Here is a 16,797-nt window from a genome sequence, read left to right as displayed (position 1 = left end):
TGGGCCCCAGCTCCCTCCGTCCCAGAGCCTCCTCTTCCTGGGCCTCAACCGGAGGAGCTGCAGCAAAGAAGAGGATTGCCAGCCTTCTCCAGGCCAGCGCTGCCACGAGGGTCACGTGCTTGGCCTTCTGTAGGGCCCTGAATTTCCAGCAGCTTCTGGGGCTGGACAGAGCCTATAGTGCCCTTCCACCTCCTGGGCCGCCCCTCTGTCTCAGCACTCCTCTCAGAGCCCACTCCAAAATCGGGGGCAGCCTGGGATGCCCCAGCTCCAGTGCCATTCTGGACAACGAGCAGGTCACCTGATGCCTTAGGCTCCTTCACCAGGCCCCTTCTCTACCCTCAAGCTTTCCCGGCTCCCTTTGCAGAGGCTAAGACCTTGGCACAGGAGGCACAAACAGCATTTGGGGCCAGGGGAGCATTCAGCCTGTCCAGACCCCTCCCCCCCGGCCCCAAGCTGTTACTCAGAGGGGACTAAGGGAGGACTTCGGGGTTCTGACTCAACTGCCTAATGCACTGGGGTTCTGCCCCAGCTGGGAGTGAAGCTGTTGCTGCCCCAGCTCAGACTGATGGGCCCCTGCAGCTCAATATCCTGGCTCTGATGGGGGCAGGGTGGGAGGACAGTGCAAAGTCTTGCAGTGGAGAACTGGGCTAGTCTCAACTCCCAAGCACTGGCCTTGGATGGGGAGCTACTGCTAGCTCTGGTGTCCGTCTCCCCAGTGCCTGCATGGCACCTAATCCCCACATCTCTGTGCGCCCCAGGCCAGCAAGCAGCTCTGCCTACGTACTTTTGGCCTTCACCAATCACAGGCAGAGAGGCCAGACCATGCCAGTTCCATCTCCATACCCAGGCATTGCCAGGTTCCCCTGGGCATGGGGTCTGCAATGCCATCAGTTCAACTCCGGGGAGCGCCCGCAAGCAGGATGGAAGTGGAGGTGCGGGTATGCAGGGTGGGGGGTGGGGAATCCCAACCTGACCTAATCCCATCCTGCATGATTGCTGCTCTGGGGGTCCCCCCAGCCTGGACCCCTCCTGCATTAGTGTCCTGCCCCGGTGAGTGTTAAGGGCAGGCTGCCTCGACCACATTTGAAGGGGAAGCTCTTAGGCAGCTGTCTCCCCAGCCCTGACCAGCGGGTGGGGAAGGATGTATGGGAGCCTGCTGCTTTGAGAACGCCCTTCACAAGCCAGCAGGGCCATGACAGGAGCAGGGGACCACCCAGCCATCCTGTCCCCTGCTTCCCTGAGGACACCCCTCAAAGGGGCAAGCAGGGTAGATCTGGCTGGTGACACTGCTGATAACAGGACCCAGGCTTGGGAGCTGTGGAACAGAGGCTCCCTAGTCCTGGTGGGGGAGAGGCAGGTGTGGCTGAGATTTGGCTGTGAATTGTAGATTGCTCCTTCCCATCTCAGCTCAGATTCTCCCCCCCCCCCCACCTTCTGCTGCTGAAGCATGGTGCTAGTGGGCACTGCACTGCAGGGAGGGCTCAGCGGGGGGCGCTGTCCACCAAAGTCTGTGCTGACCCCGATGCTCCCGTGTGGCACTGCAATGCAGGGAGCAGGGTGGGGGCGCCGTAGGGGGTGTTCTCCCCAGCAGCATGTGCTGACCCCGATGCTCCCGTGTGGCACTGCAGGCAGGGAGGGGCGGCACGGTGCTCCGGAGAGAGGGAGGGGGCTCAACACCGGATGTTCTTCCCTACTAGTCAGTGCTCAGGCTAGTTCCCACCCTAACATGCCCTGCTCTTTCCCAGCCACAAATCCTCTAAAGGTCAACAGTGCTACTGTGGCATTTCTGCCCTTTCTGACATCAGTGACCTTGTAGCCCTGGCACCAGCATAGCCCTCTTGCCAGGGGCAGCAAACCTCTGGGACCTTGCAGCTCATCTTCCCAGCTGAAGAAAATGGGTGCTGGATTGTGGACAGAGTCTAAGGTAACGTTCTTTATTCGCATATGAGAGTTCTGCATCGGCTCACAGCAACCTGCTTCCATGTGGCTCAGCCCAACAACCCCTGGTTCCCAAGGACCAACTCCGCCTCCAGAAGGCACGCTAGTCCAAGCCCAAGGCAGACGGGAAACTTTCCCACTGCCAAGCCAGCTCCCTCATCCCTAGGCTCACTGCCTACCAGAGCATCACAGAACCTGGAACGACCTACCAACCAGAATGTCTTCCCAAGAGTCAAAACTTGCTCGCATGCTGAATGGTGCCACCTGGTGGCATCGGCTGGAGAGCAAGGCCAGGTCGGAGTCAGTGTCATAACGCAGAGCTGTGAGTGATATGAGCATGCTGGTAATTCTAATCTCCCCATGGCCCACAAGGGAAGGGGATGAGTAGGGGTAACCACAGACTGAGGCCAGAATGGGCCATCTTGCTTAACACCTCTGCCCCAAAACAGTCTCTAGATCATGTATAAGCTGGTTTACAACATACCTTTTAGATAGATTGCGAGTCTTTTAAAAGGGGGCAAATCCACCAGCTTCTCTAGAAAACATCCCTCCTGTGCCAGGGGAAGGGTTAAAGAGAGGAGTACATTCCCCCTGCCTCCACAGGCAGCTGGACCCTCTGCTCTGAACGGTTCTGTTCAGTGGATTCCTGCAGACACCAGTTTTTCTTGCCAGCAGCCCCACAGTATCATGTGGCTGGCTCTCCCGTGCCCTTGCCAGGCTGAGATCCAGTTACAGGCTCTCAGCAGGGAGAGGCAGGAGGAGATAGGTCAGATTAAAGATCAGGGATAGGAAGGAGCCAGTGAGGAAGGGTGCCAGAGGAGGGACAGAGAACAGCACAGAACAAACTGAGCTCTGATCATTCTCCGTGAAATTCTTGGCCAACAAATGGCTAACGGTGCCCTGGGATTAGCAATGCATTCTGGAGCCAGGAAGAGGGACGGGAGATTTCTTGGGCGCTGTGGTCTCCCTGGGAAGATGTGTTATTTTATGAATACTGTACGTTCACCTGCTCGCTCAGCTGCATGTTACTTGCTGTGGTCACAGAGATGGTTCATTCCAAGGGAAGCAAATGCGCATCATCACCCTGGCGAATTGCCAGGAATGTGGCTGCCTTGCAGAGCACGTGCCACCCAGATGCATCTCTAGCCAGCTCCTTAAGATGGTCTGGCTGGATATGGGAGTTCTGGTGACCGCCGGCAATCCTGTCATACCTCCAAAGTTTTTGGCACCCATGAGATCACTGGCATCATAGGAGCACGCTGTGGTAAACACGCCTTGTAATGTGTTTGTCCTCCCTGGTAACATGTCCACACAAGGAAAGCTGCTGCTGGGTTTGATTATGAATCTCCTTCTTGCCCAGTTGTCCTGCCTCTTGACATGGAGCAGCTGATGGAGACAATGAAAACCCCCAACCCTCCTGCTGCTCTTCAGCCTTCCTCAGTGCCCACGTTTCACAGCCGTAGAGCAGAGCTGGCATAGCTGGGGTTCTACAGAGCCACAGCGTTATAGCAAGCGTGGTGTCCCACTGAAGAGCCTGCAACATGGAGGTGGCTGCTATTCTGTGGGCGGCCATGTCTTTCGAGCATCGTGCGGCACTGGCCGTGGCACTGCCCAAGTATTTGTCAGTTGTTACCTGCTCATTGTCCCATCCCAGCAGGTAAATTCTGAGCTGGAGAGAGCCCCTCATTTACCAATACTTAAAAGACAATGCAGAGTACAGCTGCTGGGAAGCCCATGCCCAACCCCCTGGGATTGATTGTTTGGGATGCCTGGGACAGACAATGGAACTTGGCAAGGGGTGACAAATCTGCCTCCGGAAAAGAGAAAGAGATGACAGAGAAATGGACTGCCCCCTGTCTAAGGTTGGGGTGTCTGCTGATGCTAAACCTCATAAAGCTGGTCTCCTCTAAAAAGCTGACTTGGATTAAGGTAAGGTGTGACGGTAAAGTGCAATATCCATGTCTGATCAACTCCCCACGTGGGGGAACCAAGCAGGACCAAATTCAGTTGTTCCAGCACATGAACATTCGCACATGGAGTCCATCAAAGGCAGACCTGTTCCTGATTCATGCCACAGACAAGCCCTTCATCTGGCTATGGGGAGGGCGTGCGTAGCTTTAACCCTTCTCTCTTGTCACGCAGGGTTCCTGCTGTTGAGATGAAGTGGTGCTGTGTTTCGAGAAGGCCGGGTTAGATCCCACAGGCCTGAAGCCAGTTGGGCCTACTGGGAAATCAAAGCTGGTACAGGGGACTACCACCTCATGGCTCTGTTCAGAGGACGGTGCAATTTGACCCCAGGGAATTGGAGGCGAGGGAATAGTGTAGGGTAATGTGTGCAGCCTCAGCAAGGCGGGATGAGCAACCCATTGTTCCTGTGGGTCTATCCTCGTGTCAGCATGGCCCTCCACGTGGCCACTCTGTGTTCCCAGGCAGCGGAATGAACAAAGTCCTTCCAAAGGCTCCCCCCTCCCCGCAGCAAGGGGACTATGCTCAGGGGTCGAAGGAAAGCTGAGGGTAGTAGGGGCGATGGGGAGGGCTGGACGGACAGACCCATTCTCCCCAGCTCTGAGAGTCAGTCAAAGAGAGTGGGAGTCAAGTGGAGCTGGGAGATCCATGATGCTCATAGAGGAAGTCAGTCCCCAAGCCACATGCAGCCCCAAGCTGGGTGTCTTACTGTGGCAGTCTGCGCCCTTTTGTTCACCCCTGTTACAGGACTATGATCAATCTTGTATGACGCACACCTTGTGAGGTCTTGGGATGGCACCCTTGTGGTACAACCTGGGACTGCGGCACCACGGTGCCCCGTTAACTCCCCAGTCTGGGCTGTCTCTCACAATGCTTTGCCAGTGAGAAGCAGCAAACCCCTCCAGGCACTGTGGTTACTCAGTCACCCCCATGTGGAGACCCACACCCAGCTAAATTGCATGGAGGCTGTCCGAGCCAATCACGAATTGCTCGGAGAGAGATATCACTAGTCACCCCAGCCTTGCACCCCAGTAATAGAGCATTTTACACTGCTCAACACTCCCTTGGACTGTGTGAGCTCATTAATTAGTTCACCATTTTCACAAAGGTTGGTTGACATGCACCAGCTCTTGTTAACTTGAGCTGAGATTCTCGGAGCACTTCAACCAAAACCACACTGTTTTAGTTAAAATAGGGAACAGACACATCTCTTCATTGGGGAAGGCAGAGGCCAAGCGATGATATAATTTATTTACTGGAAAGATCCTTACTGAGACATTGTGTACATACTCCTCTGAGGATCTTCTGGGAGAATGGATTCTTCTCGATAGGCATCAGCATGTCTGGTTGGTCCTGATGTAAATCTGTCTTACTAGCTGCTCATTTGTTGCAACTGAAAGGCTGGTATTAGGCATCTTCTGGCCTCACAACATATTCCAGTAGCACACACAGAGCAAAACTTCATACCACCACATACAGTAATGGTAGACATGATTGAAAAGGTTAGTAATGCTCAACAAATTCAAGGCTTAAATTATACTTCATAAGGCACACTTTGTACAAAACATATTACAATCATATCATAGGATATGTCCACACTGCAGAGTTTTTCTGGAAAAAATACACTTATATCCACATTGCTATTATGTTCTTTTGCCAGAAAGCTGACAGTCGAAAGAATGGAGGGGTTTTTCCAACAGCAATAAACCTCTTTCTATGAGGAAGAAGCCTTTCCCCGAAAAAGCTTTTTTGGAAAAAGGCGCGTGTGGAAGAGTGTTTTTTCAAAACAAGGAGCCTCTAGGAAAAAGCACAGGTGCCCTAGTGGCCACTCCATTCACAGTAATCACAACTATCAACGTGGACACTATCTTTCGAAAAAACAGATTGCTTTCTCGTTGTGCTTTTGCTGTGTAGATGCTCTCTTTTGAAAGAAGTTTTTCCAGAAGATTTCTTCCAGAAAAGCTTCTTCCAAAAGAAACTTGCATTCTAGACGTAACCAGTGGTAGATATGGTGGTTCCAGGGTGCTCTTTTGAGATACAGAGCATTACAGGTGTAATTTGAAAACTCATAATTCACTGATCATTATTCTGGTAAAAGGTGCCAGAGTTGATACATTGTATATAAAGTTATAAGATTCTACAGTATGACACTGCTGAGGAATGCTCCAAGTTAGAGAAATAGGCACAGACCAGTTCTACAGAGACAAAAGGCAAACTGTCAGCTCAGCCAGGGGACTGCATAGTCAAATGGAGTATCACCTAGTTAAACCAGCCATTCTTTGGTAGGAAGGAGGGTGTGGGAGAGAAATGTACATCCTGACAAACTGGCTGTCATTTGAACCACAGCTGGGGATGATTCTCAAAGAGGAGGAAAAGATATAAAAATGAGGAACAGAAGCCCCAATCACCTATAAGACGAAAAGAAGTGTCACTGAACTGGGGGAGGGTCCCTGCTGAAGGCATCCAGCCAGACTGCTGTAATGCTATGGTGAGAAAAACCTTTTGCTTTACATTCATGTAGCTTGCTAGGTATTAGTTTGTATTTTGCCTTTTATTATTTTTTGACATGCTTTGACCTTTATGCCTCATTGCTTGTAAATGATAATCTATCTTCCCGTAGTGAATAAACTTATTTTATTGTTTTATCTAAATCAGCATGTGTTTGAAGTGTCTGGGGAACTCTATTTGAGATAAGAGGATTTGAACGTATCACTTTCTATGAATGAAATGTCAGACTTTCTATGAAAGCAATGAGCAGTCCTGTGGCCCCTTAGAGATGAACAAATACATGATATCATGATCTTTTGTGGGTAAAACCCACTTACCCATGAAAGCTCATGATATACTTGTTAACGTCTAAGGTGCCACAGGATTGCTCATTGCTTTTAAAGTTACAGACTAACACAGCTACCCCGAGAATTTAGACCTTCTACAAGCTTGACCGCACAGAAGAAAGAGCTGGACAGTACAAGATGTACATTTTCAGGGAGAAATCTAGGACTGGGAATTTACTGGTGTCAATCTGTACTATAATTCCAGGGTGGCTGGCTAGAAGCCCTCCTGTTATTCAGTGGGGAAAGATTTTACATGCTAGAGGCAGTGTGTGAGCAAGCCAGGAATGGTTGTTCTCATAGCCAAGCAGTATCAAAGGCATCCCATGTTGGAGAGTTGAGGAGAGGACACAGCTGTTCACTATCCAGAAGGTACTGCGTGGAAAGTCTCAGTTATGCCCTGGATCACACAGCCAAGGACCTTGGCCTTTGCCTGGCTAGACTGTGAGGCCGGCAAAGCCACATAGCAGGAGTGCTCAGGCCGCCTGCTGTTGTTGCATGTGGGGAATTGGGTGCTGGGGGACCGTGCACGGGGTAGGGATATCAATGTGTAGACAACTAACTGCACCATTAACCAATAAGCCTATCGCTTATCTGTTAATCCTGTTGACTACAGGCATTCCACACCTCCTTGCTGCCTCTGTACAAGAGGCAGCAAGGGATGGGGAGAGGCGGGTGCTGGTGGCAGTGGGAAACCAGCTTTAAACAGGCTCCCCACAAGCACCAAATCCGCCTGCCCCCCACCCAGTGTTCCTCTGAAGATATTCTATCCATAAGCAGAATGAGTTTTGTCTTGTGCACCAATATTGAGGTCACATGTGCTTATACGGATGTGTGCCACTGTGGCACTCAAGTTATTAAGAAATATTTTATAAATATCTCATAAACCTCTGCCTTTTCCCCTCTGCTACCATTTCTCCCACCTCCTCCTTGCCCCATTTGCTCTCCTGGTGCCTCCTCCCATCCCTCACACCGTCCTCCACTGTCTTAGCTCCTGCCCTTCTCCCTCCCCTAAGCCCTCTTGGGACTTGTCCCACCTCCCCATTCTCTCTGACCCATGCACCTACTCTTCCCTTCCTCCCTATGCCCACCCCTCCTCATCTGTAGTTGCCCATCCTCCTCTCCTAACACCTCCCTCTACCCACCTGCCCTGCCTCTCTCCTCTGCCCGCTCATGCCCATCCCTCCCCTCCACTTTCCTCCCTGTGACTGCCCTTCTGCTTCACCCCCACAATCCTCCTGGCACCTGCACACTCCTGATGCCTCCCCCTTTGCTCACTGCTCCTGCCCTCCCAACACCTGCCCTCCCTTGCCCTCTTCCTCCCTGGTGCCAACCCCCTCACCATCCTCTGCACCCTTGCACATGACTTGCTCCATCCCCTGCCTTCCTCATGTCCACCCCTCTAGTCCTTTCACCCCCTCTTCACCTGGCACCCACTCCTCCCCTCTTGCCCCCACTGCCCCACCTCTCTACCCATCCCCTTTCCTCTCCCAGCATCACCCTGTCCCCTCCCATTTCCCACCCCCACTGACACCTTTCCATCCTCCCTCACCCCTCCTCCTGCCCTTTCCCCTCATGATCTCATCTTGGCCCCCTGGCATTTGTCTCTCCTCCGCCCTGCCCCTTTCTGCTCTTGGCCTGGCCCCTTCCTCTCCTCACCCCCTTCCCCTTAGTTCTCTCCTCACCCCTTTCACCACCTTCTGCCACCCGCACCCCCCTTAGCTCCCTGGTGCTGGGGCGGGGCAGCATGGCCGGCGGCTGCTGCGACTGGAGCGGAGGCCGCGGTGCTATTTTTAGTACCCTGGGCCCGGCCCCGGCGACGCTCCACCCCGGCCCGGCTCCAGCCCCGGCACGTGACATGGGGCGCGGCCACGTGGCGGCAGCTGCCCCGCGTGCCGGGAGTGGAGCCGAGCCGCGGGCCAAGCGGCTCTCCGTCCGCGCCGGCTCCGCCTGCCCCCTCCCCCCCAGAGGTGGGGAGCAGGGGCCGAGGCTCGCGGGAAGTGGGGGGAGGGGGATCTTGGGGTCATGTTTCCCAGAAGCCCCCGCGGCCGGGCCTCTTCCTCTCCCCCCCCCCGGGCACCAGGACTCCATTTCCCAGAAGCGCCTCGTTTCGTGACGTCATCACGCCGCGCCCGGGACGTGGCGGGCGCAGGGTTGTGACGTGAAGCTGGCGGGGCCCGGCCGGGGGGGGGGATTCCCGGGGCCGCCGCCGCCGCCATGGCCGGGGTGTTCGACATCGACCTGGAGACCGAGGAGGGGAGCGACGGGGACGAGCCCGATCTGGGGGCGGTGAGACCCGGGGGGAGGGGGGCAGAGCCTCGGGGCCCCCCAGCCAGTCCCCCTAGGGCCCCCCTAAGCAGCCCCCCTCAACGCCGCCCCCCAGCCAGCCCCCCAGGGCCTCCCTAAGCAGCCCCCCTAAGCAGCCCCCCCAGGGCCTCCCTAAGCAGCCCCCCCAGCCAGTCCCCCCAGGACCCCCCTAAGCAGCCCCCCTAGGGCCCCCCAGCCAGTCCCCCCAGGGCCCCCCTAAGCAGCCCCCCCAGGGCCCTCCTAAGCAGCCCCCCCAGCCAATCCCCCCAGGACCCCCCTAAGCAGCCCCCCTAGGGCCCCCCAGCCAGTCCCCCCAGGGCCCCCCAAGCAGCCCTCCTAAGCAGCCCCCCCAGGGCCCTCCTAAGCAGCCCCCCTAGGGCCCCCCAGCCAGTCCCCCCAGGGCCCTCCTAAGCAGCCCCCCCAGGGCCCCCCAGCCAGTCCCCCCAGGGCCCCCCAAGCAGCCCCCCTAGGGCCCCCCAGCCAGTCCCCCCAGGGCCCCCCTAAGCAGCCCCCCTCAACGCTGCCCCTCAATAACCCTAATCTGCCTCAACCCTGCCCCCGACGGGCCCCCGCCCCCCAGTGTCGAGGCAGCATGTGACTTTCTGGCCCCCCCCCCCCCATGGTTTCCCTGCCCCCCCCCCAGCCGGTCTCTGGGCAGCGCGATGAGCAATGTCCTTGGAAGGCAGCTGCACCCCGCTCCCGGAGCCGCCGCCTCACCTGTGACTAACCCCCTAGCCAAGCCAGCACCTCGCCCTGTCCCCGGGGTGCTGTCACCTGTCATCTCCCCCAGCTGTGCGGCAGCCTGACCCTGGCACCTCCCGGCAGCCAGGCCCCAAACCTGGTGCCACCAACACCTTGGCCCGCTCGGTCAGCCTGGTACGCCCCTCTGCCCCATGCCTAACCCCTGGCTGCCTGTTCCTAGCCCTGGGGTCCCCTTCCACTCCGAGTGCCTGATTCTAGTTCAGGTGTGTCCCTTGGCAGTCTGCCCCAAGCCCTTGTGCCCCCTTGTCCTTGTAGGGGTTGCCCAGTGTGCGCTGGTCTGATTTCCCTTCCTCTGCCCTAGGAGATGGATTTGGAGCTGCGGGGGAGTGGCCTGGAGTAAGTAGTGCAGGGAAGAGGCTGGGTGGGTGCAGGGGCTTTGGACAAATGTCGTTCTTTCTTTGGGGAACTGATGTGTCAAAACAGCCTCCCTGGGGTGGAGGAAGCAGGCACCCAGGGGCCAGAGCCTAGCTTATTCCCTGGGGCTTTGCCCCAGCTGTTTACTGGCCCAGTACGCCAAGTCCCTGGGTGGCTCTTCCTCCCCCTTCCTTGTGGTGTCTCCAGCGTGTGCTCCCTGTTCTTTTAGGCCAGTGGGGCACTACGAAGAGATCGAGATCTCAGAGAGCAGCGTCAATAACGGTCCTGAGCGTATCGGGCCCCACTGTTTCGAGCTGCTGCGTGTCCTGGGCAAGGGTGGCTACGGCAAGGTAGGGAAGGGCCGGGGCATGGGACTGATGGGGCCAGCTAGGGGGCAAGGGTGTGTGCCTCCCTATGCACATGTCAATATTACCCACCTCTACTAGGGGATGCCACTGTGGGACTGACTCACCCCTGTTTCTCTCCTGGACCCTCGCTGGCCAGAAACCTCTATGGAGGAGAATGTAGAGGGTGGCAGGAGGAGAGGGGTGCTGGGATCTTTGCCAGAGCATGTTCTAGGGCTGTGTTGGGGGCATCTTGTCTGATGGAGAGAAATTTCAGTTCTTGAATGTCATCATGGTTCCACTTGGGAGGAGTGGTTCCGACACCTCTTGGCCCTTTTCTTCATGGACCTTGCTCCTTAGCTGGTCTACCTCTCCCAGGATGCACCATTAACTCAGGTCTTGCAGAGGAGAGGTGATGTAATGTGACTCTTGCATGGCCATAGTACATCCTGGGAAATGGAGTCTGGTTGGGGTGCTTGGTTTATAGAGGGACTACCTCATGTGAGACCTCCTGGCTGCATTTCTGCATCCTGTTGTTTCTATTGGGGCATCTCCTCCCAGATGGTCCCCTGAGTTGCTGGACAAAGCTGCCTTCCTGCTATTGGCACTGCTCTGGGGGTGCAGCTGTACAGCCACCTGCCCTAATGGACCCTCTCTTGCCTCGCAGGTGTTCCAGGTGCGGAAGGTGCAGGGAACCAACGCCGGGAATATCTTTGCCATGAAAGTCCTGAAGAAGGTAACAAGTTGGCCAGGCCGTCCTGGTGCTGAGCTCAGAGGCACCCCCTGCTGGCAACCTACTCCCCCCTCTCTCTCCCTCCCCACCCTCCAGGCCAAGATCGCCTGCAACGCCAAGGACACAGCTCACACCAAGGCTGAGAGGAACATCCTGGAGGCCATCAAACACCCCTTCATCGTGGACCTGATCTATGCCTTCCAGACGGGTGGCAAGCTTTACCTCATCCTGGAGTGCTTGAGTGGTACGGACCAGGGCTGGCTTGGTGGGGTGGGGATCGACCCTGTTAAGGGCCTGGGGGGGACCAGGCTGCATGTGAGGGACCCTGTGAGCACGATATTCTCTCAGACTGTTGTCGTGTCATCGGCCTGCAATCTGCCCCTACTCTCCTGACCCCTCTGGGTGGGGGGTATGTGGGGCAGGATGCAGGACCTGTGTGGGGGTGGCACTCAGGGACCTCTGTTTTGGCTCCGCAGGTGGAGAGCTCTTCATGCAGCTGGAGCGTGAGGGCATTTTCCTGGAGGACACGGCCTGGTCAGTGTCTGGTGTAGCCGGGAGCCACCTTCCTGCTGCGTTGTGATTGTTTTTGTAGCCTTCCGCTCTCCAGCCCGGTGCCCCTCCCACCCTCGCAGTGTTGGTCAAAGTCTGTGGGGAAAGGAGCCGCTCTCCTTCTGCAAACACACCCGGGGCTGGGGCCCTTGAGAGGGAATGCTGAGCGGGTGCCCAGTGCCGAGCCGTGTTGAAAGCCAGCGGGGGCCTCCTTCGCTGGAGAACCAGGGCAGAGCCAACCTGCTGGCATCCGAGGGAGGCAGGGCTGGTGTGCAGCAGGGAGCAGAGGCTGGTCGGAATACGTGGGAACTGGCATGGCTCAGTGTCCCATGTTGTGTGCACTGCCACAGGCAGCCCGGGGCTCACCATGATCCGCTGGCCCCATGGTCAGTAGGGCAGTCCTTAGCTACACGTTGCCACGGGTTCACAGGGCAGCCTGTCTCCTCTGGGGGGGACAGTTAGGGGCTGGGAGGAGCATGGGGGTCCCATCAAGGGAGGCAGGTGGATGGGAGCTGGAGGGAGCGCAGAGCAAAGGGTGGGTAGTGATGGGCCTGGGGGAGCAGAGGTGCCAGCTGCGGGCCAGTACAGAGTGGGAGGAACTGGGACGAGCAGGAGGGATGGTGCAGGAAGGCAGAGGGGCCGAGCCAGCTTGGGGGCAGGGCTATACGGGTGTGTGAAGGGGTTCTTATGCCAGGGGAAGGTGCACAGCAGTTCCCAGGGCCTAACAGGCTTCCGGGGGCAGTGCCCAGTCCTTCCACCAGCTTGTCCTGGCCTGTGGGCGGGTGCTCCTGCGGGCACATTGGGGACCAGCACTTGCGCCTGGGAACTCTCAGCAGCGCCCCCATGAGCTGGGGACTGGGGCTGCGGGTGTCGGGGTGCTACTGACGGCCTCTTTCCTGCTTGTGCCATAGCTTCTACCTGAGTGAGATCACGCTGGCCCTGGGCCATCTGCACTGCAATGGTATCATATACCGGGACCTCAAGCCGGAGAACATTATGTTGAACAGCCAAGGTACAGAGCCCACGGCCGACGGGGAGGGGGCTGGGCGCTTCGGGCCCCTGACGCCTGGCTGGGGGAGTCTGACCCATGGAGTCTCCTTTCTCTCAGGGCACATCAAGCTGACCGACTTTGGACTGTGCAAGGAATCGATCCACGAGGGAGCTGTCACCCACACCTTCTGTGGGACCATTGAATACATGTAGGTGCCCTGGAGATACCTTTCCCCACACACACATACTGCTTCTCCTGGGGGGCCCTGCCCCCCCTTCCCTCACTGCTCCCCTGGGGAGCCCGGTCATAGTAAGTGGCTGGCCCAGCAGCTATGGGTGTCTGTGCTGTCCCTAGGGCTCCAGAGATCCTGATGCGGAGTGGACACAACCGGGCCGTGGACTGGTGGAGCCTCGGGGCCTTGATGTACGACATGCTCACTGGATCGGCAAGTCCTGCTCGTGCTGTTAACACGGGGGTGGGAAGACCGGAGTTGCAGGCCAAGTTTCCCTTTTCCCTAGGGCTGTTGCTTTGTCCCATGAGTCTTTGCACCAAGTGGCACCTTCCCCCCCCCCCCCCGCCCCGACTCCAATGCAGTGCCTCACTCTGCCTCAGCATAGACCCTTGCTCTGCTCAGCCCCCCTCCCCCACGCTGAGCTCCCACTTATCTCTGGAGCCCCCTTTGCTGATGCTCACCCCTCCCCCCGGCCCTGCGCTCAGCCCCCTCTGCGCTTCCTTTGCAGCCGCCCTTCACGGCTGAGAACCGGAAGAAAACCATCGACAAGATCCTCAAGGGGAAGCTGGTGCTGCCTCCTTACCTGACCCCCGACGCCCGTGACCTGCTCAAGAAGGTACCGCTTACACCCCCTCCCAGCTCAGATACCACCCCACGCTCCTGACCTGTGCGAGGAGGTGCCACTCCCCACGGTAGGTTACCCGCATCTGCCCCTGTCTGACACTGTTCCCATCTCCTTCACTTCCGCTCCTCAAAGCTGCTGACCTGTCAGCCTTGGAGCCAGCAGGGCGTGATCCTGGATTGGGGCTTTTGTGTGGGTCTCACCAAAATGGCTGCCTCTTGCTGTGGAATCGGGGGGGGAGGGTATGCGAGCAGCCCCCCTACCCCATGTCCACCAGGCTGTGCTTTCCAAGGGCCCCCTAACTCCATTCTCTCTTCAGTTCCTCAAAAGAAACCCCAACCAGAGGATTGGGGGCGGGGCAGGCGACGCGGCCGACGTGCAGGTAGGTATGTGGGGTGGGGTGCGCACAAGGGAGGGTGGAGGAGGGGCAGGATGTAGCACCCTGAAAGGGGGGTTCTCTCCCCTAGCTGTACCCATGGGCACCATGGAGTCAGTGGCAGGAGGCAGCTCCCTTCCATGTGCCATGGCCCTGGGCATGGGGCGGAGCCTCTTCTCCATGTGGGCAGAGGCTGGTGCCCAGCCTTGTCATGGCCTTCCTAGGCCCAGGGCTCCCTGCCCCCCCAGGGCGCCTGCATGGGGAGCCTGGGCAGGGCACAAGCCTGCGTTGGTTGGGTGCCCCTGCGGGGCACAGGGAGCAGCTGCTGGCTGCTGACCTCCTGCCTGTGTGTCTGTCCCTGCAGAAGCAGCCGTTTTTCCGCCATGTCAACTGGGACGAGCTGCTGGCGCGCAAGCTGGACCCGCCCTTCAGGCCCTGCCTGGTACTGCCCTGCTCCCGCATCCAGTCGTCCCTCCCCTCTCCCTCCCCCCATGGCAGGAGAGAGCCAGCCCATCGCTCCCTGCTTGCCCGGCCCAGCTATCCCGCAACAGGCCTGCCCTGCTATCCATTGCTGTGGGGGGGAGCACTCGCCCACAGGTGCCCTCGCAGCTCCCAGTGCGCCCCCACCCCCGTAGGGCACTGCACAGGGGAGGGGAGACTGAGATGGCGATGGACCCGGGCGTCCGGGACGGGTGCACTATGCTCAGCCTCCATGGGCCCCATAGCTCCCGCCCCCTTGTGGGAGGTCAGCCTGGATGGAAGCTAGATCCTTTAGGCAAGATTCTGTGCCGACCCCCTCAGTCCCCTCCCTCCTGCCCCGCAGCAATCCGATGACGACGTCAGCCAGTTCGACACCCGCTTCACGCGGCAGACGCCCGTGGACAGCCCTGACGATGCCACCATTAGCGAGAGTGCCAACCAGGCCTTCCTGGTAAGGACCCCCAGCAGGGGGCGCTGTGACACCTGGGCGAGGGGGAAGCTTGCATTGCCCAGTCCCGCCCTCCCCAGACAGGGGCCCTGTGACAGCTCAGAGGGGGCGGAGCTTGCATTGCCCAGTCCCGCCCTCCCCAGACAGGGGCCCTGTGACAGCTCAGAGGGGGCGGAGCTTGCATTGCCCAGTCCCGCCCTCCCCAGACAGGGGCCCTGTGACAACTCAGAGGGGGCGGAGCTTGCATTGCCCAGTCCCGCCCTCCCCAGACAGGGGCCCTGTGACAGCTCAGAGGGGGCGGAGCTTGCACGGCCCGGTCCCGCCCTCCCCAGACAGGGGCCCTGTGACAACTCAAAGGGGATGGAGTGTGCACTGGTCAGCCCTGCCCTCTCCAACCAGGGGCCCTATGACAGCTCAGAGGGGGTGGAGCTTGCACGGGGGGGGGGGTGCCGTGGCCCTGGGGAGGGATTTACGTGGCATCCCTGCTGCTCTGACCTCCGTGCTCTCTGCAGGGCTTCACGTATGTGGCCCCGTCGGTGCTGGAAAGCATTAAGGAGGGCTTCTCCTTCCAGCCAAAGGTGCGCTCCCCTCGCCGCCTCAACAGCAGCCCCAGGACGCCCGTCAGGTACGGCGAGGGGCACCTCCCAGCTTTTCCCTCTGTGGGCGCTGCCTCCGGTCCAGTGCCAGGCTGGGGGAACTGTCCACTCTGGGGGAAGGGATTGGGGAGTGGGCCTTTCCCACCGAGGGAGCAGTGGCTGTAGCATCCCGTTCTTTGGGGTTTCCCAGTTCTGCCTCTCTGTGTGGTGCTGCCACGTGGGCCCGGGGAGGCAGAGCCAAGGCAGGGGGCTGCTGCTCACAGGGTGTGGTGGCGGGGGTAGGATGGGGGCTGTGGACTGAGCCTTGGGGGTGGGGAGTGCCGAGGTGTGGGCTGTGGCTCACGGGGTTCCCAGGCCGGCTCACTCCCTGTCTGGGGGCGTCTGATTTTCCATTTCCTCCTTGCTTTCAGCCCAGTGAAGTTCTGTCCCTTCGAGGCCTTCAAGCCCAGCCTGGTGGTGGAGCCCATGGAGCTGGGGCCACCCCTGGTGCTGCCCCCACCAGAAGGCACGGCCCCCCTGCCCATCAAGACGCCGACGGGCACCAAGAAGCAGAAGGGGAGCCGGGGGCGGGCAGCAAGGTAGCCTGAGGTGGGCGTGGTGCCCCTGCCTGGGCAGGAGGCTCAGCTTGGGCCAGCCAGAGGCTCCCGTGGAGGTGCCCAGCCTGTCGGTGACCCATGGGGTGGACATAGCCCCATGGCAGTTGAGTGGGGCTAGGGGGCATCGGGGCCCCCAGCCCGGATGGACTCAGGAGGAGATGCTCTGTCAGGGCCGCACTTCCAGCGGGCAGAGCAGTCCCAGCTAGGGAGGGCAGGGGGTGCTGGGTACGTCCTGAAAGGCCTCATGGCCCTGGGCTACAGCTCCCACCCAGGGAGCGTTTAACCCTTTCCTTGGTGCTCAGTATTATTGGTACAAATCATGTTTGCGATTCAGGGGGCAGAGCCCTGTGGGAGTGATGGTGGGGGGAGGGGTCGGTGCCAGAGGGGAGCAGGGCGTGCGGGGTAGAGTACGGCGTGGGGCTCCGCGTGTGCTGGGGAGGAAGCAGAGTGTGGCTGGGGGAGCTGGGAGGGAAGGGTGGGGGGAGCGGGTGTATGTGGAAGGGTTGAAGCTGGAGGGGGTGCAGTGTGTGAGGGGGAAGCCGGGGAACTCAGCAACAGAGAAGTGACCCCTGTTTGTCTCACTTGGGAGGGAGGGTTACTGGCTTGTCTGCTGTATCCTTTGGGGAGTGGGCAGCCCCTCTCAGTGCCAATTAAAGCCTGTATATGGCTGTGC

The 16,797-nt window shown here is 58.7% G+C and overlaps 1 protein-coding gene across 3 annotated transcripts; it reads left to right on the top strand.

Moving 5' to 3' along the window:
• The first annotated feature begins 8,882 nt into the window (after window positions 1–8,882).
• On the top strand, window positions 8,883–16,797 carry RPS6KB2 (ribosomal protein S6 kinase B2). 3 transcript variants are annotated; one of them, XM_075928518.1, is made up of 15 exons: window positions 8,887–9,023; window positions 10,105–10,139; window positions 10,387–10,507; window positions 11,169–11,237; window positions 11,331–11,478; window positions 11,711–11,768; window positions 12,695–12,795; window positions 12,892–12,982; window positions 13,129–13,219; window positions 13,515–13,622; window positions 13,948–14,010; window positions 14,369–14,446; window positions 14,828–14,935; window positions 15,445–15,557; window positions 15,939–16,797. In XM_075928518.1, the coding sequence occupies exons 1-15, from the start codon at window positions 8,952–8,954 to the stop codon at window positions 16,108–16,110; spliced, it is 1,428 nt and encodes a 475-aa protein (XP_075784633.1). In that variant the 5' UTR covers window positions 8,887–8,951; the 3' UTR covers window positions 16,111–16,797. The 3 variants fall into 3 exon arrangements, with proteins under 3 accessions (XP_075784634.1, XP_075784633.1, XP_075784635.1); XM_075928519.1 differs by lacking the exon at window positions 14,369–14,446 and having other exon boundaries at window positions 8,883–9,023; XM_075928520.1 differs by lacking the exons at window positions 8,887–9,023; window positions 10,105–10,139; window positions 10,387–10,507; ... (1 more) ...; window positions 11,331–11,478; window positions 11,711–11,768 and adding an exon at window positions 11,905–12,169.

This window comes from Pelodiscus sinensis, chromosome 4 (genome assembly GCF_049634645.1).
Source record: "Pelodiscus sinensis isolate JC-2024 chromosome 4, ASM4963464v1, whole genome shotgun sequence".
In the NCBI taxonomy this organism is placed as follows: Eukaryota; Metazoa; Chordata; order Testudines; family Trionychidae; genus Pelodiscus; species Pelodiscus sinensis.
Note: the sequence above shows the minus strand (reverse complement) of the source record. Positions and strands in the feature narration are given on the sequence as shown.

Bases quoted from the DNA above. Each gene is read 5' to 3' on its own strand.
- RPS6KB2 (XM_075928518.1), top strand. From the start codon at position 8,952: ATGGCCGGGGTGTTCGACATCGACCTGGAGACCGAGGAGGGGAGCGAC. The intron at 14,011-14,368 runs GTAGGTATGTGG...CTGTCCCTGCAG, and splicing joins GCGACGCGGCCGACGTGCAG to AAGCAGCCGTTTTTCCGCCA. The intron at 14,447-14,827 runs GTACTGCCCTGC...CCTGCCCCGCAG, and splicing joins CGCCCTTCAGGCCCTGCCTG to CAATCCGATGACGACGTCAG.